General features: G+C 49.8%; 1 protein-coding gene across 1 annotated transcript; it reads right to left on the minus strand.

Annotated features, from left to right (window-relative positions):
- Positions 1–4891: 4891 nt before the first annotated feature.
- Positions 4892–6701, minus strand: LOC109778086 (uncharacterized). The gene is made up of 3 exons (XM_020336636.4): positions 6350–6701; positions 5679–6008; positions 4892–5592 (listed from the first exon to the last, which is right to left on the minus strand). Exons 2-3 carry the CDS (start codon positions 6006–6008, stop codon positions 5059–5061), a joined length of 864 nt encoding a protein of 287 aa, XP_020192225.1. The 5' UTR covers positions 6350–6701; the 3' UTR covers positions 4892–5058.
- Between the last annotated feature and the right edge of the window lie 15525 nt (positions 6702–22226).

The raw sequence follows: 22226 nt of genomic DNA on the forward strand, positions 1-22226 counted from the left end.
GCGGCAGCCGGCGTCTCGCCGCCAGCGATGCTAGAACGCGGCGGAGCCGCTCGGGCCTCGTCGGAAACGTGCTAGGGGCGGCCGTTTCGCGTGCGGTTCGCACCGTTCGAACACGCGCACGGCGCCGTGTCGGGTGGTGGTGGTGGCTCGCCCGTGGACGGCCGGAATAACCATCGGCGGCGAGCATGGGCGGCGGCGGCGTTCGGGGTCACGTCGGGAATGGGTTAGGGGGCACGAGAGGGCGAGAGGAAGGGCTCGCCGGGCTCCTGGGAACACCAGGAGCACGACGGAGGGCTCGGATGGGGGCCATGGCAGCGGTGGCCACGGCTGTGACGCAGCAGGGCGGCGGTGAGCTACGACTAGGCGGCGGGGCGAAACACGGGCAGCGAACGAAGGGGGGGAACAGAGGGGAAGCGGACGGTGCTCACCGAGGAGCACAAGGTGGCTTGTTGAGGGCTAGAAGCGCAGGGGGTGGCCGGAGTCGAAGGAGATCGCCGGTGACCTGAGGAGGAAGAAGAAGGCGCAGATCCGGGTGGTGGGGCTCGTCGGCACGCGTTCGTGGCCGTAGTCGACGTAGCGGAGCGCGGCGGAGCGGCTGGTTACGTCGGAGGAGCACGAGGGAGGCGGTCGCCGCGGTGATGCGATGTGGGACGGCGGCGATGGCTCTCGGGTGAGGCGGGCGAGCGAGACAGAGAGGGGGAGGAGCGCGTGGATCAGGGAGGCGAGAGAGGGGAGTGGAGGTAGGAGGGGAGGAGGCTGAGGCGTCGAGGGGGGGCTCGACCTTATCCTCTCGTCGGGCGACGCCGACGAGGTGGTTCAGCGGCGACCGCACCCGCGGTCGCTCGAACAGGAAGGCGACTGGGGGAGCATGGGATGCTGGGCTGGCTCGGTGGGTTAGGTCGGCCGGCCCTGGTGGGTTCGGTCCAGGGAGGGGGTTTCTCTCTCTCTCTCTCTCTCTCCCTTTTCTTTTACTTTTAAACTTTTGCCTTTTCTTTTAGCGACTTTCTGTTATAGCTATTTTAGGCCATCTAGACACTTTGCAAAAATGTTGGTTCACCACCAATATTACCAGAAGAATATTTTTCACATGATGAACATTTTCCAGCAACTTTTGAGCAACTTCAAACTTCACTTACAAATTGAATTTGATTCCAAAGTGGAATTTCAAAAGAGATTTGAATCAAAGTGATTAAGCACTGTTTGGAAAAATGATTAGCTTAATCACAGAGGGTTATTGTAGCATGATACTGGGGGTGTTACATAAATCTACCTACAGGAGTTTTCTAACACAACTAAATGTGATTCAAAGGTAATGTGCGGGAAAGAAATCCTATGTATTTGAACTCTATGAAATTCTGACCGTTCAAATAAGACCAAGTACCCCAGGAGACTAGCACTACCATTGATGAGGATTGTAAAACTTTGATTAATTAATGAAATGATTTTTCTCCCTCCAAATAAAAAAGACCAAGTACGAAAAGAATATTATGATGATCAAACCTTTTTCAACACAATTCAAAGAGATTTTTAACATCACAAGTATTTAGTTTTTTTAACCTCAGTACTAGGTGAGATCTCTTATAAAAAAATTGACCAGATATTTGGATTATATCTTAAATAAGGAAACCGGTACCTAGAGCCCCACACAATGGACCGTTCTCCCTACAGTGCAATCCCTAGACAAAAAAGAACCACAACAAAATCTTCTAGAACGTTTATTGTGTTTTGGTGTCGCATTTGTTATTATTTTCGAGTCATCGGTGGTAACAATGTAGACATACAGAGTAGTCATTGAGTACTCCACATAGACTTACAGAGGAACTCTCTTTGTTGATGTCGCCAGAGTAGCCACCTGCCGTAGACGATGAGAATTTGGTGGAACAAGTCATATTGGCAGGGGAACCACCCAATCTGTGTCGATAGCCAGGCAAGCATTACTGAAGACCAGCAACACAACTCGCATAAACCCTCGAGGAACAACCTAGCCAAGCAGTGACATAGCCAGCCAAGAGTCACGCCCCGAGCAAACCGTAGTGCTATAGTGCTCAATAGTATCAAATGGAGCTATTGTGGCTACAAGTCACGAAGGACTTTGCATGTACGCCCCAGGCTAAGGCCCCTGTTGCTTGGGGCCTAGCTACGCCGTTCTACTCAAGAGAAGACACCATTATAAGAAAACAGACAAACATGCGGCCAAAACAAACAAAGAATCGCTAGAGTAGAAGGCCTATAAAGACACAACCCCACTAACTCCTTGACGCGATTGACCACACCATCCAGATGGGATTGAAGCCATTGTACCATTATTGGCAACTTTTTATAATTTAGGAACCCATTGGGTCATGGATTAATGCCTCATGCAGTAATATAAATTTTTGGAAACCTTGAGAGGGATTCTAGGTTGACATGCCGTTAGGTAGCCAGGTGGATCAACCACCCACATGCAGTGGAGAAGTGAAGACTGGTGCAAGAGAGTCGCCTATGACACAAAACGGTAATGGAGGCAGAGCAAGGATACTTCAGTGGAGTCGGCCGAGCTGGTAGTGGGAATGCCGCCAAATCAGTAAACATCACAGTAGTTGGAAAATTACACCTAGTAGACGTGGCAGAGCTCGTACGTTAGTCATATTATTACGAGTGCGAATTTCCTGCTACCAGGCTCCATGGAGTTTGATCTTTTTTAAAAGAAAAAAAAATCTTATTTTGAAGTTCAAAAACCTGAAAAAAATACATATGAACAAAGGGATGTATACTACATATATTTAAAAATTCATGATGAAAGCGAATCACCCTATGGTTGAATGGTTATGAGGATAGTGGTATCCCAAGCCTATCAAGGTTTAAGTCATAAACTTGACATTGGTGCTCGCATTCTACTGGATCTATTTCAGGATTTTCAGCGATGTACATTCAGGCCCTGTTTGTTTGGGCTGCGGCTGAACGAGAAGCGGCTGGAGCTGGTAGAAGCTGAGAAGCAAGCTGGAGCTGGTAAAAGCTGAGAAGCCAAAAAACCTGTTTGGTAACATATTTTAGGACGGCTGGTGAGGCTGTAGCTTGTGGTGAAAGTCAGTAATGCCCTTGGATGCTGAAGATGTTATTTAAACACTGATTTATCGGGTTAGGTTGTATATTAGTTCAAATAAGATGCTTATCACCTATTTAGCCCAAAAAAATATTTTTACTGCTAAGTACTTCCTCCGCCCCGAAATGTAGGACATGTTTTGACACTATCAGGTTGTAATTATCACTAATAAAATTCCATCAACATATGCAGACATACACCCATTGAACTTAATACCACATGATATATTAGTAATAACAAGGACTGCAACCTATAAGCAGTTTCCCATATTACAATTAAGTTAGGACCAAAATACAAGCCAAGTTTCCCATATTGCAATTAAGTTGGGGCCAAAATACAAGCCAAGTCCTTACACACACTAGTCATCATCTTCGTCATCCTCCTCTCCGTCCTCCTGACCCATCAAAGCATTTGCGGTATCTTCACGAATGGCATTCATGTTGCCATGCTCAGCTCCGACATGAAGGCCATGAAGTGGTGTAGATTGCTCAGATTGAATGTTGCCCGGCATGTAGTTCTCATCTTGATCACACAAATAGAACTCCTTGTCATGGAGATTACTCTCTCTTATCCAATTATGGAGCGCCATACATGCAACTATTATCCGGGTTTGCTTCACAATTGGGTAACTTGTGACATGTTGTAGAAGACACCATTTCATCTTGAGCACACCAAAGGTGCGCTCAATGACATTACGAAGTGAAGAATGACCATGGTTAAAGACTTCCTTTTTCCACTTGGTTTATGGCTTTGTCGAAACTCCAGCAGATGGTACTTTGTTCCCTTGTATGGAGCTAGATATCCGGTCGTATTGGGATAACCCGAATCAACAAGGTAGTATTTTCCTGAAAAGTACTATTGTTAGTGCAAGGCAATGAAAATAAGATAATACTATTTCCAGAACAATAATGCACAAGCTAACCTGCAGATGGATGTGGAAACCGATCAGCATACTTTGTCAATGTATCTTTGAAAATCCTTGTGTCATGTGCGGATCCAGGCCATCCCGCAACTATTGATGTGAATCTCATGTCAAAGTCACACACTGCCATCACGTTTTGTGTCGGATATCCATACCGACCAATATGGTTAGCAATGTCAATCGCCGGCACAACAACACGTATGTGTGTCCCATCAATAGCACCAATGCAATTGTTAAAATGAGGCCAGAATCTAGAGTCTTGAAGCCTTTCATGCATAGTTGAGAATTGTGGATCTCTTGGTTTGATATTATCTGCGGCTAAACATACCAAACAATCCAGCACCTCTTCAAACTTACGATGAATTGTTTCAGTGGACCTCTTGAAGCGGTTCTCCGCCTGAATCACTGATTGGGGGCCTCCAACCATCCACAGGAACATACCAAGTGCCTCAACAGAACCCATTTCGCGGGTGGAATTCAAGTTGTAGACAACAACAAGTGTGTTATGCAGTGCATGAAAACAATCTGGGTACATTCTGAACATCTTGTAACAACACTTGTTATCACTCAGGTTTTCAACAACCCATTGTTGTCCTGTGCATAATGGTATCCTCCTCTTCTTCTTCTTCAAATACTTCTTAGAATGGTTCATCACATAATACCCAACCAATAGCATGAGCTCATCTTCATTTGTTTCATCATCACTTGCACTCTCACAGGTTCCATCACCACTTGCACTCTCACTAGTGCTCATCTAAAAAAATTGGCAATATATGATCAGTATATGACAACAACAATGCTGACAGCATATATGACTTGGGGACAACAACACATGAATGAACAAGACATGATATCATATATGATCAGTAGTTCACAACAACAATACATGACAACAAAAGATGATATCATATATGATCAGTAGTTCACAACAACAACAACACATGAACGAGACTTGATCAGCCAAATAACACTTCATCCAGGTCTAAATGTTACACAAGTGTTCAATGCAAAAGGGAAAAGATAAATGCTGATACATGGTACGAAGAGAGTCGTTCTAGTTCCTCTTTCTATCTTGATACATCCTCGTTAGCCATATGAAACGGCCCTCGCGTGTCTTCATGGTATTGAAGAAGACACGATTTTCAGATTTACCAAACAATTTAGTTGCCATGTAGTGCTCTTCACTTCCTTCGTTTGCACCACACTCGACGACTTTGACCATGATGGCTTCAATTTCAGATTGTGTGTCAACAGTAGCAGATGCAACCATTGATTTTCCGCTAGTGTAATGATCAACCATGTGCTTGAAGCCTTTTTGCATATTAGACTTCTTTATCTTTGGGCTAGGGCCACCACCGGTGGTCGGACGCTTTCCAGCCCCACGCACCTTCATCACTGGGGTACCAAGTGCCTCCTCAACTTCCTCAACTTCTTCTTCTTCCTCTACTTCCTCAACTTCCTCTCCTTCTCCATCAACGCCCGACATAAAAGAACTCGTACCATCAACATGTGCATTAACAAACATCTTCTCAAGCTCTTTCAGATATGGCGGAGGTCCCTTGCGGAAACCAGCACACACATTGTTTCCCTGCACAAAAGAACATTTCAAGTCAGTATAAAGTTGTAGTGTAGTGCAAAAAAATAAGTAGAAACACACATAGAAAGAAATTTTACCGCTATGGTTTCTTTCCACCACTGATCATCAGCTGTGACAGTTTTCTTCTCGTCGTCCCAACCAAGACCAGTTGCTTGACCTTTGAAATACTTCCATGCTAGGTACAGACTTTTCATTGCATCCCATCTATTTTTGAATTGTTTTCTTATGTAGGGTCTTCCAGTTTTTTCTAAGAACCCCGCTTGCACATTCTTGTACCCAGTGTCATTCATATAGACCATAGGTCTGTTTCCTTTCCCAACCTCATCAGCACATAGCTCACAAAATATTTGAGCAGCAACCGGATCCCAATTGGCTTTCATCTTAACTTCTTCTTTTTCTTTTACCATCTATGTAAGCAACAAATACATGAACACACACACACAGCAAGTACAATTTCTTTTCCCTTTTATCATTTCTTATATTGACATACACATATAGTGGGCAGTCATTTGTTCAATCAAAATATTGACAGCACTACCATACAAATAAACAAGCAAATTAATGTCCGGCACTACCATTTAGTTGAGAATTTGTACCATTCAAGTCATGAAATTACCATGACAGCACTACCAACCATATCACATCTACTTCCATGACAATTTTTTCATACCAATCATACACAAGCAACATGATAATTTGTTCACAACAAGTACAATTTCTTCATAGGAATTGTCCAGAAATGGCTCACCTTGAGCTTGCGTGAGGTAGCAGGGGATGGAGACCGAGGAGGCGTGGTCGAGGCAGCAACCTAGGAGTCCGTGCTCCACGCAGCCGAGGTCGTGAGAGTGGTGGTCGGATCCAGTACCCGTTGTGGCTGGAGAAGGGCAGATCCCGTCGGTGTCGCTGCTGCAGATGGCGGCGGCATTGGGTCGTGGAGGAGGCAGGGGAGCGATCTGCCAGATCGGGAGGAGACGGGGAGAGATCCGGCCGAGGGGGCGCGAGCTCCGGCTGCCGGGGTGGCCGGGGATGGCGGCGGCGGGCCGAACCCTAGCGCATCCTCCGCTCTCTCTCGCTACCAGCTCGGTGGGGTGGGGGCGAATGCGGTGACGGGGTGGGAGAGAGGAAAAATCTGAAAGGGTGGCGGTGGCATTCTTGATGTAATTTCAGCAAAGTGGAAGGGCAGGCTTCTGCGGGAGGGGATGAGAAGCCGATGGAGCTGCGGGAAGCTAGTCTGGAGGTGCTTTTCCTACGCAGTGCAATTTCGAGACGTGCTTCTCGGAAGCACCATCGCACGAAATAGCTGTTTGGCTGGGCTTCAGCTTTTAGGGGGCTAGAAGCAGCAAAAGCTGAAGCCCAAGCCCAAACAAACAGGGCCTTAGTCTCTAGGTGATGCTCATAGGGGTAGGATGTGCGTGCGTTCCAAAGGATGAGTGTATTTTTTTTAGAAAAGGAGGAGGACCCCCGGCCTCTGCATCTGGGCGATGCATACGGCCACTTTATTAATTATACTCACAAGACCTTACAAAGTCATACAGCAGTAAGACTAAAGCCACAGTCTTAGCAACAACTATCGCTACTCCTATCCAAATGATGAAGGGGCGCTGATAGTCTGGGCCTAATACCAAACAGACATCGCAGCCAAACCTAAACATCTAAGACCTGAGGTCCCAACCAGGACGCCTGCCGGGTATGGGGCACCTACCAGTCCGGCGCACTCCTCAGCCAGGACGCCTGCCGGGTATGAGGCCGCCGCAGCCACCTTACCCGGCCTCTCTGCCATCTTCGCCACCACGACGCCTGATAACATCACCCTCCTGCGCGAGTCCCTCGCCACACATCGGGCGCTGAGTCTCCATTGCGCCACGCCGCCGAGAAACGCCACCATTAATGTGCAGGATGAAACCCCGCTCCACCAATAATTCCGTCCACTGGTCCCTCAAGCCCGTGTACACCTCCAAGAATGACGGCACAAGAGGGAAACGACACAATAATGCCGCCGTCATCCGATCTACTAATCTAGGGTTTCCCCCGGAGGTAGCAGATAGTGGCCTGGAACTTCTCAACAGCGATGCCTTCAACAAGGGAACGACACTGAATAGTGCCGCCATCGCCGGCCTCGGCAGCAGCCGCGAGCAGGTCTTCACCCAGATCTGTTCCAATGGCCTCCATCAAGCGTCTTGTGCACGGATCGTCCACCACTGCGACCGCCGCGTCGCCCGTCGCGAGTCCACAGCCGCCGACACATCCTCCACCGTCCGTGGCCGCCGCCCCGGGATCCAGCCCTCGCTGGCCGCCGGAACGAAGCCACTGAGCCCCATCGAGGGCGGCCAACGGGGGCGGAGAAGCTAGATCCGGCCAGGATCCGGCCTCTCCCCGCGCTGAAGCCACTCCCGTGGCCCTACATCTCGCCCGTGCCCGAGGCGACGCGGAGAGGGGAACGCCCCGCCGCCACCTTCCCTGGGGTGCGCGCGGACTTCGCCGGTGGCCCCTCCAGCGGCGGCGAAGCGAGGGAGGGGGCGAGGGGGATCTGGCGGCGGCGGCGCTAGGGTTCCCCCGTGTCGCCCGGGGGCGACGCGGGGGCGAGAAGGATGAGTGTATGAGTCATTACATTTGTACTGTGTTCAAAAAGAAATTCATGATGAAATAAGTTTTGAGGTGAGCTGCACAAAAAGCAAAATTGTTCCCGGCAAAAAAAAAACTGTGAACTTTTATAATGAATAATGAATATGCCAGAAATACATGATTTTGTTTGCTTTTATGTAGACTGCGCCAAAACGTATTTCATATAATAAATTACAGACATGCAGTGTGCATCCTTATGTTCATGTGTATTCCTTCAGATTATTTTGAAACTTCAAAATACGGGTTTTGTTAAAATAAAAAATAAAAATCCGGATTTCACCGAGCCCGGCATCCGAAGGCAATTTTCGATTAACAAATTGAGTCGTTTGACTCATATTTATTAATCAGCTTTTGGAATATGAGGCTTTAACCAAAGCTGTAGACGTGTAGTTAAAGCAACTTTGCAGGCAGTGTCAGATGATCCGCCTGAGGCGTTGTTCCAACCTCATCTTGTATGGTCTTCTGCTGGTCTCACCTTTCTCGTTTGTGGTCCTCACTTCCCAACCAATCCGGTGGAAACCAAACAGGGACACGAAGTCCGGTAGCATCAACAAGTAGACCAGAAATCACCAAATCAGAGAGTGAAACTGGTTAAAGACAAAACCCTTCATGACGAGGGCAGGTTGGTATATAATTGAGATTAGTGGCATTCGTTGTATTCATTTCCTACTTCACAATTTAATTTAATTCAATTGTAGTCCCCAATTTTTTTTAAAGTTTGGACATTTACTTGCATATTCCGCACATAATAACAAATGGAGTACTTTTTTTTTTAGAAAACTTTCGATCTATTCATCAACTGTCAAGGTAGTACAAATAACACTAGAAATAAAATTTACATCCAGGTCCGTAGACCACCTAGCGACGACTACAAGCACTAGAGCGAGCCGAAGGCGCGCCGCCTTCATCGCCCCTCTGTCGTCGGAGCCGGGCAAACATTGTTGTAGTAGACAGTCGGGAAGTCGTCGTGCTAAGGCCCCATAGGACCAGCACACCAGAACATCAACCGCCGCCGATGAAGAGAAGTATAGACCAGAAGGATCCAACCTGCAGACACACAGACGTAGCCGAACGAAGACCGGATCCAGTCGGATCCACCGAAGACAAATGCCAACCGGATCCGACGAGATCCGCCGGAGACAAACCTCCACACGCCTTCCGACGATGCTTGAAACATCACCAGGACGGGGGCTAGGCGGGGTGGACCTTATTCCATCTTCAAGAAGCCGCCGCCGCCTCATCTTCTTGAGCATGGCACAAACCCTAACAAAACTCAGAAAAGCATCTAAAAACGAAGCCCTCCCGCCGGCAAGGGCCGGGATCCACCGTGCCTCCATGATTCAAGGACCATAGAAGATGAGGCGGACCGACGGCGCCGGCGAGAGGCAAGGAAACCCTAGACGGGAGTTCGCACGTGGGCAGGAGCAACAAATGGAGTACTTATCAACCCAAATTAATGAGCATTACGATATCACATACTAATACTCTTATAAAGGATGCTCGAGTAAATGGCAAGATTACAACTATTTTTTCCTCCCCCAATAGTAAGAGCAACTCCAATGGGGCGATCCATTTCGTCCGCCCGCGTTTGTATGGGTCTGCGCGGGCAAAAATGGTGGCCCAACGCGCCGACTCAAACCCAAATCACGTCCGCTTCGCGTCCGCGCCGACGCATTTGCGGCCCAAATTTGCGGCCCAAATACGTCGGCGTGGACGCCGAACGGACGCCACGCGCGCCTTCTCGCTGTCCGCGGCGTCCCCACCTGGCGGCCATTCAACCACCCGCTTCCCACGCGGTCAGCTTAATTTATGACCATGGGTCCACGCGTCAGCGACGGCGGTCGCCCTTTTTTAAGCCGACCGTGCGGCGGGGCCGTCCTCATCCAAACTCGCCATCCACATCTAGGCAAGCTCGCTCCCCCGTCGCCGGCAAACCCTAGCCAACCCTAGCCAAAATGGGGCTCTTCTCCGGCGCCGGCAACAGCAGCAGCAAGGCCAAGGGCAAGGCCCCCGCCGTCCCTTTCCCCTCTGAGTTCCTACCGCCTCCGCCGGCGCCGGCTCGCCGGCAGAGGGTGCACGTGAACGTGCCAGTGCACCAGGCGGAGTGACACTGGCGGCACTGCCAGCCTCTGCCGTACCCCGACGTGACCCTGCCGCACGACTGGCATCTGGATCCAGATAGGATCCCAGTGCCGGCGGCGCCGCGGTCGGCTAGGGCACACGTGGAGGAGGTGCGGCGCCGGCGGGCGCTGCTGACGCCAGAGCAGCGCCGCGACGCCGCCTACGCCACCGACTCGCCGAACTGGAAGAGGTGGTTCGCCTTCGAGCACGAGGAGGCGAGGCGACGCGGCGTGCGCGAGGTCGACCGCAGTGTGCCACCGCCGTCGCTCGTCGTCCGCGAGGAGGACCAGGCGGCGGAGGACGCCTACCAGGCGGCCCTTGCGGCAGTCTACCGGGAGAGCGAGGAGGACGAGCGGCGCAGGGTGGAGGCGGTGGAGGAAGAGGAGGCTCGGTACGAGGCGGCTCCCACCATCTGTACGTCTTCTCTCTCATTTTCCATTGGACAGCCGCTCAAGTGGAAGCAAGATGGTCGGTCAAGGTCGTCGCCGCCATGGGCACCCATCTTCTCTTCTTCCATTCTTCCGCCCCTGCCGCCGCCGCCTTGCCGCACACGCCCACGTCACAGTTGTGTCGCGATCTGAGTTGCTCAAACACTCGTGCATCTGAACATTCCTGACATCGAGCGATCCATCATCATCCCATTCATCGGCGCCGTCCGCATGGTCGCCTCTCACCTCCCACATCATGCTCGACGGCGTGGTAGTTGCCAACTCCATTGTCGCTGCCAGGGACATTGGGTCGTAGACTCGTAGTGGCTGCGTCATTTTCATACATCAACCTCGCCATGGACTGGACTGGAGTTCCTAGTACGACTCTTGGCTCGTTGTTAGAAGGGAGAGAGGGAATTGGTGAAATAGTTCGTTGTATTGCTTGAGCCTCGTGGGCATATATATAGGAGTACATGATCTACTTGAAGTACAAGGTAAGCCAGAATATTTCCTAGTCTAACCTATGTTTCCTAATACAATCACGTTACTCAACATCCCCCCCCCCCCCCCCGCAGTCACAACGGTAGCGAGGCAGACGGTGAGACTGGAGAAGAATCCGAAGGCAAGCCGACGGACACCCTCCCACAGTCGTAACGGTCGACGCATCGCAGAGTCGTGGCTGGAGTGGCAACCGACGAGGTTGCTCAAGCAAGGCGGTAGCCCTTTGTGCCGTTTGTCGAGGTAGCCGAGAACGTAGGTGGTGTAGCCGTAGTCGAGGTAGCCGTGCGAAGAATGCCGTGGTCGATGTCGAGTCGGGGTGGCCGGTGTCAAGGAAGTCGCCGTGGAGCCGCGGACGCAAGGGGGCGCCGAGTTAGCATGGGCGCAGTGGTGTCGAAGTAGTGGTGCGCCGGGGAGAAGATGTTGTTGACGACGCGTCGCGGCGGGTTTGCCAAGCCCGGGGACACATCATGGACCAAGGCACGCAACGGTGTTGCCAGCACCGGGCATGCGTAGACGGACGAAGACGAAATTGACGAAGCGCCTACCAGGCTTGCCAGGTCCGGGGACACGTCGTGGATGAAGGCACGCATCGGTGTTGCCAACACCAGGCATGCGTAGACGAGGGACCTGCACGAGCTGTACGCCATATCGGAGAAGTCGGAGGGGCCAACAAAGAAGAACTTGACGACGATTGCGGCGTCCATCGGCGCGGGGCCGATGACACGTAATGATCAGTGGGAATGCTTCAATTTAGGTACTACCGACGAGCCACCGCGTGTGCCCTCCCTTGCCGGTCTACCGCTACCGACGACTCCTCTCGACGCCGAATCATAGAGACACAACCTCGCCCTGTCGAGCCCTGCTGCCATTGACTCGATTTGTTCATGTGTGCGCGGAACTACTCGTCGGGCATGTTGAGGCACACTCCAGGCTCCGCCTTGCGCTCGCTCGCCGGGTCGCGGTCTGCTTGGGGCTTCGTCGCGTAGTGGTTCTATGCTGGACATGATATGGTCATCACCTTTGCCCTTTGGCAATTGGCATCGACGGGCTGTCGGCTGCGCTGCTGTGCCGGAGACACCGCTGTGGGCACCGTGATCGTCAATGCGTATGCTATAGTTAATCTCGAGTCACCAACGGAATCGATACCAGTCATGCCATGACTGCCGGTGTCGGCTGCTGCATAAGCTGTCAACAAGTACGTTGTCATCGTCCTCGCTTGAGTCAGCTTACCTCCGGCATCGACGTGTGGACCTGCTATGCAGGCCACACTGCTGTGGGCGCCGTGGTCGTCAGTGCCGTATGAAGTCCTTACGTGGGTCCATTCACATGAATATGCACGGTGGTTGTTTTAGTATTATACGGGGACATACGGAAATACTAGAGTTTGAGTGCTTTATTTTGGTCAGAAAAAAGACGTGCGAGAGTAGAATTGGCCTAGCTGTCGGATGGAAAGCGGGGGAATGTGAGCACAGATGGGGGTCCATGACTGGTGCACTACGGCGCACATGGGGCCACCGTCATGGGGTGAATTTTGTTGCGCGTGGATGCGCTGTGACACCCGGATAATTAAGCTACAGTAATCCCATGTCAATGATGCCATGTTATCACATTACAGTTGCTAATCCTCGGTTGATCCAAATCACAATCCAAATTCAAATTTAAAATAAAAGTCCAAAATTCAAATTTCTCAAACAAGCAATATAAAATGTTCAGAGTGTGACAAATATTCCATAGCCAATTATGGTGTTGACCCAACATTTTTGTAAATGTATTTAAATGCTCTTTTGTAAGTATAACAGTGGCTAAAAATAATTATTAAATGCTTTATAAAATTATAAAAATACTAACTAGCTTATTTAAGTGACAAACTTAAATGTGGCAGAGGCCTAATTTGTGACACTATTTTTAAGTGCAAGAATTGTGTTATATAAAATTAAAAAAAATAAAACAGCAAAAGAAAGCTAAAAACAAAACAACATCAAAAAAATATAGAAAATGGAGAAAAGGCCTCCCCTGACCCCTGGGTCTCGGCCCATCTCACCGAGCCGGCCCGACCCAACTCCCCCTCGGTCGCCTTCCACCTTGCTACAGGGGAAGCCGACCGAGGCGCGCCCGCCGTCCTCCCGAACCCGCTCGCCGCCCCCGCGTCGATGCCGCGCCGAGGGGATAAGGCCAAGTCCCCTCGGCTTCGTCAGCTTCCCCCACCAGATATTTTCCCCGCTCCTTCGCCCCTCCATCTCTTTCCCCAGATCCACCTCCCCTCTCCTCTCACTCGATCCCGAGCTCGGTCGCACGAGCTTGTCGCCACGGACCGCCATTGACGCGGCCCCCGACCCCCACTCGCCTCGCCGACGTGCTCACAAGCCTCGCCATCGTCCCCTACGACAGCTTCGCCGAGCCAATCGAGCTAAGGAGCCCCGACGCCGACGCCCGCATCGTCTTCAACCTCGGGACCCACCGGCAAGCTTCACCGAATACCTCGCCACTTCAGCTCCTAAGCCACCAACGGGCCTCCGTGTGCCTCTGTGGTGAGCTCCTCGTCACTTTCCCTCTTGCCGCGCCTCGATTCCATGCGTGCTGCTAGCTGCTCGTGCCGGTCGTTTCCCCCTGCTTCCTCGTCCACGCCCACGCGCCCCCGCATGTGCGGCCACGCTCTGGCCGCAGCCTCTGCTGCTGACTGCACTGCTCCCGCGGCTGCCTGCGCTTGCCGTCGCAGCCCCGCGCTTCCGCCCGTGCAACCCTGTCGCTAGCCGCCGTCCCCCGTACGCCCCGCTCACCCCCCTCGAGTTGCTGCTGCTCCAACCTACTGCCCGCTGCTCCCCACGGCCCCTGTCGTAGCTCTTCTGCAGCTGCGTCGCTGCTGCTCCTCGCCGCCCACCGCTGCCGGCAGACCGCCTCGCCCGCGCGCACAGCTCCTGTGTCGCTGCTCCGCGCGCCCTGGCCACCGCGGCCCTTCCACCTCCGGCCGGCTGCGCCCCCCACCGCTGTAGCCGTCCGCCACGGCCTCGCTGCCCGCCTGCCACCGCTGTCGGCGCCCCGCCGGCCTCGCTCCACACTCGGGCGGGTTCGGCCTCCGCCCGGGGCAGCGCCCGCCCCGTTAACCACCCGCTCCAGTGGCCTAATGGGCCACTGAGCAGTGGGGCCCATCCCATGTTAAAAGTAAAACAAAAAATTATTAAAAAAATATGAAAATAATTATGATTAATTAATTAATCAATTAATTAACTTAATTAAAATTTGCTTAATTAGCTTAACAGTAGTTAACTTGTTAATTAACTACCTAACCTGTAATTAGTTAGATGAGTGTATGACACGGGGCCCCACCCCCTGTTGACCAGTCAAACTTTGACTGGTCAACTGGGTCCCCCGGCCCACTTGTCACCCTCTGGTACACTTCTGTGTACACATAGCTAGGTGCCCATAGCATTTTAATCTCTATTCTCGAAATAAAATTAATTTCAGAATATTGCTAAAACTTTAAACAAATCATAGAAAATAATCCGTAACTCAGATGAAAAAGTTTTATACATGAAAGTTGCTCAGAACGATGAGGCGAATCCGAATACGCGGTCCGTTTGTCCGCCACACATCCCTAGCATAGCGAACATGCAACTTTCCCCCTCCGTTTCGTCTGTCCAAAAATGCCAAACTTCGGGACAGCTTTCCCGGATGTTTTCCCCCTTTGCCGGTATCGTGTAACGCCGCGTTAGAACACCTCTAACACCGCTTATTGTCTTGTCATGCATCTGTTTGCTATGTATTTACTGTTTCTTCCTCCTCTTCTCTCTGGTAGACCCCGAGATCGCTGCTGATGCCCTTGTGATCGACTACGTCGACGACGACCCCTCCTTGCCAGAGCAACCAGGCAAGCCCCCCCCCTTTGATCATCCCGATATCGCCCATTACATTCTCTCATGCTTGCATTAGATTTTGCTACTGTATTTGATTGCTCCTATTCTGATGCATAGCCTGCTTTTCTAACCTGCTTATTGTTACCTACCTGCTTATCCTAAACTGCTTAGTATAGGTTGGTTAGTAATCCATCAGTGACCCCCACCTTGTCCTTGTTGCCCCTGCTTCATCATAGATGACTCGATCAACGTGATCGACGACCAGAGCCCGACACCTCACATCACATCACGCCCCTTTTGTTGCTCGACTCTGCAGAGCTACTATCGAGTGCCGAGGGTGATCCCTCATAACGCACTCTTGATGATAACTCTGTAGTGTAGTTATTCGGTCGTGGTCATCGAGGGTGATTTCCTCTTTCACCATTCCCGATACGGCTCTGTCGTTCAACACCTCAAGTGTGAACCTCGAGGGTGGTCCCTCTTACGTTCACCTTGATGATTACATTGAGTGGAATCCTCCAAGGGTGATTCCTTGGGGTTTCCCCTTGATGTTTGGACACACGGATACCTTGACATTACTTGAGACCTTTGGGAAAGTCGAGCGGGCGCGGAGAGCACCCGCCAGATGGTTACGAGGCACGGCCGGGCCGGCAAGCCGCCCCCGAGTGGGCTGGGCTAGCCCTTGCCGTATTTCCTCGAGACGGGGCGACGGGGTCACATTATCGTGAGTCTCTGCTCGTCTCCGCAAGCTAATAATACACTTCAGTTTGGGTATTTGTTCTGAGTTGACCTTTGGCCTTTACGCACTAACCACCACGCGAGAATAGTTATGGGCCTCGACGTCGCAGTATCAGCCAAAGCTTTGTCAGACGTCCAGCTCAGCATTGTGGCCGGGCCGGATCGCGCCATCCAGGCAGAGGTGGTGCTAGTATCCCCTTGCGCACAACGACCCGGAGTGCAACGGGCGATGGGCCCAGACCCCGGAGTGCTTAGGATGTAGACCGGCGGGGACCTCTCTGCTGAGCCTAGGTAGGGCTATGACGTGTTGATTTTCTGAGGCCGGGCATTGACCCAGAAAAGTGTGTCCGACCAGAGTAACCAAGCGTGCTGGAAAACGTGGTGCACCCCGGCAAGGAAGATCTTTATTCGAATATCGTGTCCACGGTAATGGATGTTCAGACTTATATCTTGATTTAATACAACTAGAAATGGATACTTGAGATATGTGGCTCCGGGATTGCTTTCTCGTAGGGAGTCGAGGAAGGATCTCTGGGCATTATTGCTACAACATGCTTGATAATTAAACTGCTATTCTTTACTCTTCTACATGCTGCAAGATGCTTGGAGCTGCTTGAAGATGCTAGTCTTCGATAGACTAGGCCTTCCCCCCTATTCTGGCATTCTGTAGTTCAGTCCACAGAACAACCCCTCCTTTGATACCAATGCATACTTAGTATAGATCTGATTCTTGCGAGTACTTTGGATGAGTACTCACGGTTGCTTTGCTACCCCTTTCCCCCTTCTTTCTTCTTTCCGGTTGATGCAACCAGATGGTGGATCCTTGGAGCCAGATGCCACCGCCGATGGATACTACTACATGGAGGCCGCTGAAGATCAGGAGTAGTTAGGAGTTCCCAGGCAGGAGGCCTTGCCTCTTCAACCGTTGATGTTTGTGCTAGCCTTCTTAAGGCATCCTTGTTTAACTCATGTCTGTACTCAGATATTGTTGCTTCCGCTGACTCTTGTGTATCGAGCTTGTATTCGAGCCCTCGAGGCCCCTGGCTTGTAATATGAAGCTTGTTTTATTTCGGTTTGTGTCTAGAGTTGTGTTGTGATATTTTCCCGTGAGTCCCTGATCTTGATCGTACACATTTGCGTGTATAATTAGTGTACGGTCGAATCGGGGGCGTCACAAGTTGGTATCAGAGCCGACTGCCTGTAGGATCCCCCTTCCCAACTCCTTGGCCGAAGTTGAGTCTAGTCTTTGAAAAACTGATTTACTAACTTGGCTGTCTGGCTTACGGGCCCACGTCGCCATTGGGTGGTATTAGGATCTTTTACTCCTCGTCTTTGCTCTGGGACTCTGATCTCTCCTCTATTCGGGTTAAATGATTTTGCTAACTCTATTCTAGGTTCTCGTGATCACACCCACCCGGAGAATTGTACTGCCCCTTTCTCGAATTGAGGGCCAATTTTCGCTCACAATATTCACTGACCGCAGGATCCTCTTATTTAGGGCACCCTGCATCGTCACTTGCAAATCCCTCGCTCCAATGGTTTTCACCGACATTGATGTAGCCTTTGCTATGTCCCGTTGTGTTATCCCTCCATCGCGTGCATGTGCGCCGCCTAGTATGTCTATGATGTTTCCCTTGTCCGAACTCATATGAACAACATGTAATTGGCTCAATACATGTATCAGTATGTCTTCAATGACTGCTGCTTTGTACATACTGCGCCTTTACTCACTGTTCGGGTTACCTCATGAATGACTCCATACACTAGCTCCAACCTTTGCTGAACTACCCCCTGTTGCATTTAAGCAGGATGGTTAGACCCACTAGTTGTGGTCGTGGTGGCGACAATCCACCACCTCCCGAATACATTGTCTGAATGATACAACAGTTTGATGTTGAATCGCCAGTTCATGATACGAGTCATGGCTCAGTTTCCGTACCCCAATATGAATCAGCAACCCACCCCAAAGACTCTGCAAGACTTTGCGCGTCTCAACCCGGTCATGTACCGCAGCTCAACTCAGTGTAACATCCCAAATTTTCAATTTGGAATGTTATACATAGATCATCATTGCATATCATATTTTATTGCATTTCGACAAATCCTCGATAAATCCTAAGCAACTCAAGGACCCTCGGAGAGAGTTGGGGATTTTCTCGAATTTTCATATTTGATTTTCATCAAATAATAAAACAAGGATTTTGGTTTTAATTATTTTTCTCTCCGGAAAAAAATATTTCATTAAAAATAAATGAGAGGAGAAAATATGACTTCTCCAAAACAATTGAAATATTGAAGGAAAAATGTTAAAATCATTTATTGGATTTTATTCGGATTTTATTTTCAATTTTAATTGCATTAAAAAAATATTGCATGTTTTAAAAAAATTATTTTTGTGTCAAACAAATGTTCACCCTGTTCTAAATATTCTAACTAGACGGGGAAAATTTGTTTTATCTTTTTTGGATTTTTATTTATTTTTCTACGAACTTTTCGGCGGAACGTTTAAAAAAAATCGCGCCGCGCCCGACCGGGCCGAGGCCCAGCCGAGCCGCCGGCCCATCTCCGCGTTCTCCTCCGCGAGCACGCCGGACGCCGCCGCCGTGTCCGACACGGACACCCCGCCGCCGCGCCTTGCCCCCTCCTCCAAGCACCCCTCCCCCCTCTTTATAAACCCCGTCGCCGCCCCCTCCCTCTCACCCCGCCGCCGCCCCGCACCCGCCCCGCACCCCGCCGCCGGAGCCGGAGCCCGAAGGCCGCCGCCGCTCGCCGAACCCCGCCGCCGGAGCCGCCCCTCGCCACCCCCGAGCCCCCTGAGCCCCGCCGCACCCCGCCGCCCACGCCGGAGCCAGCCGGAGCCTCGCCGGAGCCCTGCCCCGACGAGGTATACCTCGCCGTCGTTGCCGGTTTTGTTTAAAAAAACCGTTTGTTTTAAAAAAAAACCTAGATCGGTTTATTTCTTCGGTTTTGTTATTTTGTGAACGTTCACCGACCCATTCGTTTTAACGAACGCGTTCGACGGATTTTCTCTGTTAACGAACGTCCGTTCTTTAACCGTTTGTCCGTTTTTCTTTTTCATCGGATTTTTCCGCGATTATCTCAGATCTCGATTTCTGATCGAATCTTCGTTTCTGTTTAATTTTTCGCTCGTTTATCGGAATCAGGCGATTCAAGCGCCTAGAGTTTCGTCTCGAAATTCTCTTTCCGTTTAACCTACTCAAACAAGTTTTTGCCACTGTAAAATTTGACCTAGATCCGGATTAGTAAACGAAGTTTGTTTCTTTCGCCGTTTGACTTTCGTTGCTTCGTTTGAGTTGATTCTTTTTGCAAACTGGAGTTCTTAAGTTGAACTTTCTGGTTGGATCTTTCATTCGAGTTTTACCTGTGCATTAGATGAGTACTTATTGTTTTCTTGTTTGTTTGCGATAGAGTACCCGGAGTGTGCCGCTTGTTACTTCGAATCGCTAGGTTTCGCGGATCATCTACAAGGCAAGTAACACTTTGATCATATACCTTCCATACCCAGTTTTTATTGCATTAGATCTATTCCTCAAACATTGCATGATTAGGATCTAATTAAATTGTGGGTATTGGGAAGTAGTTGAGGTAGTACCTATTACCTGTTCTTTTATCAAACCCTTGGGAGTTACTTCTACGTTTGCTATTATATTGCCATGCTATGCTCGTAGACGTGGATTGGGTTTGAGTGATATTCATGACAGATGTGAGATTGTTAATAATGGTTTACTTAAGGTGGCAACTAAAACTCACATCTGGGTGGATTGAGGTACCTGGGTATTCCAGGATTGCCTGTTTTTCTTTTGGACCGCCACCCAGGTTCAAAGGGATCATGAGATTATTCATGCTAGAAACTTCCGTGTGCAGCCACAAGCTATTATGGGCTCTGGCATAGTTGACTAAGTTGTGTGAACTCTTACAGTGGTAGACTAGCAGATGTAGGGGAAAGTAGGTGTAACTGTCTACCCATACGTAAGGTGCAAACACTTCTGAAAGACTGTGTCTCGGTCATCCGTTACTCAAACACCCGGTAGTGCGAGTAATCCAACGGAGGAGATCGAGTCTTGCGAGGAAAAGTGCGCAAATCTCTGCAGAGTGTACAAACTAATCATGGTTAGCCGTGTCCCCGGTTATGGACAATTTGAGTATCTAGTACCTGGATTATCATGTGAATCTCATCACCATGTTACTTTTAATTAATTTTGTTGGGTTATTGATGACACCTAATTGGGATTGAGATGCTGTCAACCATCTCAATGTTTAACAACCACCATGATAGTTAAATAAAATTTATTCCTTTGCAGTAGGGAAAAATTGGCTTTCCGCAAAAACTTTAACCATAGAGCTTTCCACCAGCCTTATATGCATGTAGTATAGTATTATTACTGTTCATTATTTCTCTATGTGTTACATTGCCAGCATATTCCATGTGCTGACCCGTTTTCGGGCTGCAACGTTTCATGTTGCAGACTTTTTAGACGACGAGTAAGGTGCCTTAGGTCGTGGTCTTATACTCAGTGATGCCGCTGGAGTTGATGGACTCACTTATCTTCCAAGTCTTCCGCTGTTATCGTATTTAGATGGCCTTAAGCCATATTTATCATGCTTATTCTCTTTGGAGATATTCGTTGTAATACGTGTGTGATTGCTACTCTGTTATAAATCCGCCATTTGTACTGTGTGTGTCAGCATTACTGATCCAGGGATGACACTGGTGCACAGCAGCACAGACTATTTGAGGTCTGGTCGCTACAAAGGTGGTATCAGAGCACACGCTGACTGTAGGACACGACCACTAAGCTTAAGCCCTAGAACACTTCTCTCTTCTCATTTCTGACCCCTCTCCACTTTCTACTCTTTTAGGAATGGCGGATACAAGGAGCAAGTTCATGCAACCAGATGAAGACACGCCTTTTGGTCGACACTTGAAGGAAGTAACCAAGTACTTGAACATAGGAATACCAAGCATCACCGGAACCTACAACGCCACATTACCCGAAGAGGAGAGCTGGAAGATTCAAGTTCACATTCCCGGAAGGACGTTTGTGCCAGTTACTGAACCCATAAGATTGGTTTTCGAAGCACCAACCTGGAGTTTAGGGAAGAGCATGGCAGCCCACATCGCTATGGGACGCATTGGAGAAGTCTACCACAGGGGGCTTAAGGATACAATTTATCAGATTTGTGGATGCCGAGACGCGCAATGGGAGATGTTGAGAACCAAGAAGGATGGATCAATTGCAGCTTTCATCCAGGAGCAAAACCAACATATCCATCGCCAGGAGAACCAGATGTGCATGGACAAGGAAGAACTGAAGAAGGCATTGACGAAGATCAAGGAGCTGGAGGAAGAACTCAAGGCTACACGCGAGGATTATATGGAGGAAATCGTCGCACTAGTAGGGAAGAATGACGACCTGGAGAAGAAGATTGGAGTATTCATGGGAAATCCAGTGCCAAAAGCAAAGGATGACGAATGCACTTGTCCGGATAACTACATCATCATCGACGACACCGACTCGGAACCAAGTGAAGATGACTTTGTTGATGAAGCTGGAGCAGACATCATGGAGTCTTCAACTGATTAGAATTTCTAAGTAGACCACCATATCACTAGTAGTTTTCCCCCATTTAATAGTATAGTTCAAGCACTTTGTAACGCTAGTTAGATCGATTGTTATGCCTTGTTTGAATTGATTGAGTGATATTGATTGTATTTGTCTCATGAGCATATGGGTAGTGTTTTCCTCTAGACCTCATTCTATTCTTAACTCTCATCTTTTCTAACCCATCAGATGCCTCCGAGACGCGACCCCGGATTTGTTTTCCCACCAGAGATCACCCAGTTGATTCAGCAACAGAATGCCCTGATGCAAGTGTTAGTGCGGAACCAAGGCAGCAACAACAACAACAACAACCCACCGCCACCACCACCACCTGTTGATCACTTAGCCCGTTTCTTAAGGCTAAACCCGCCGGTGTTTTCCAGTAGCACCGAGCCGATTGTTGCAGATGATTGGCTCCGCAAAGTTGGAAGGGAGTTGACCACTGCAGGATGCACAGATACTGAAAGAGTGCGTTTTGCCGCACATCAGCTTGATGGACCCGCAGCATCATGGTGGAAGAATTATACAGCCACGCACCCTATTGACACTGTCACATGGGACCAGTTTCAGCAAGCTTTCCGTACAGCTCATGTTTCAGCAGGAGTTATGGCTATGAAGAAGCGTGAGTTTCGCAACCTACGCCAAGGAGGACGCACCGTAGGCCAGTATGTGGAGGAATTCGGTAAATTAGCACGTTATGCACCAGATGACGTTGCTACAGATGCAGCCAAGCAGGAGAA

Source organism: Aegilops tauschii, chromosome 3 (assembly GCF_002575655.3).
Source record: "Aegilops tauschii subsp. strangulata cultivar AL8/78 chromosome 3, Aet v6.0, whole genome shotgun sequence".
Classification (NCBI taxonomy): domain Eukaryota; kingdom Viridiplantae; phylum Streptophyta; class Magnoliopsida; order Poales; family Poaceae; genus Aegilops; species Aegilops tauschii.

Excerpts from the sequence above, each read along its gene's own strand:
- LOC109778086 (XM_020336636.4), bottom strand. The coding sequence starts at position 6,008 with ATGGTAAAAGAAAAAGAAGAAGTTAAGATGAAAGCCAATTGGGATCCG. Across the intron at positions 5,593-5,678 it reads GGTGGAAAGAAACCATAGCG|GGAAACAATGTGTGTGCTGG; the intron begins GTAAAATTTCTT and ends TCTTTTGTGCAG.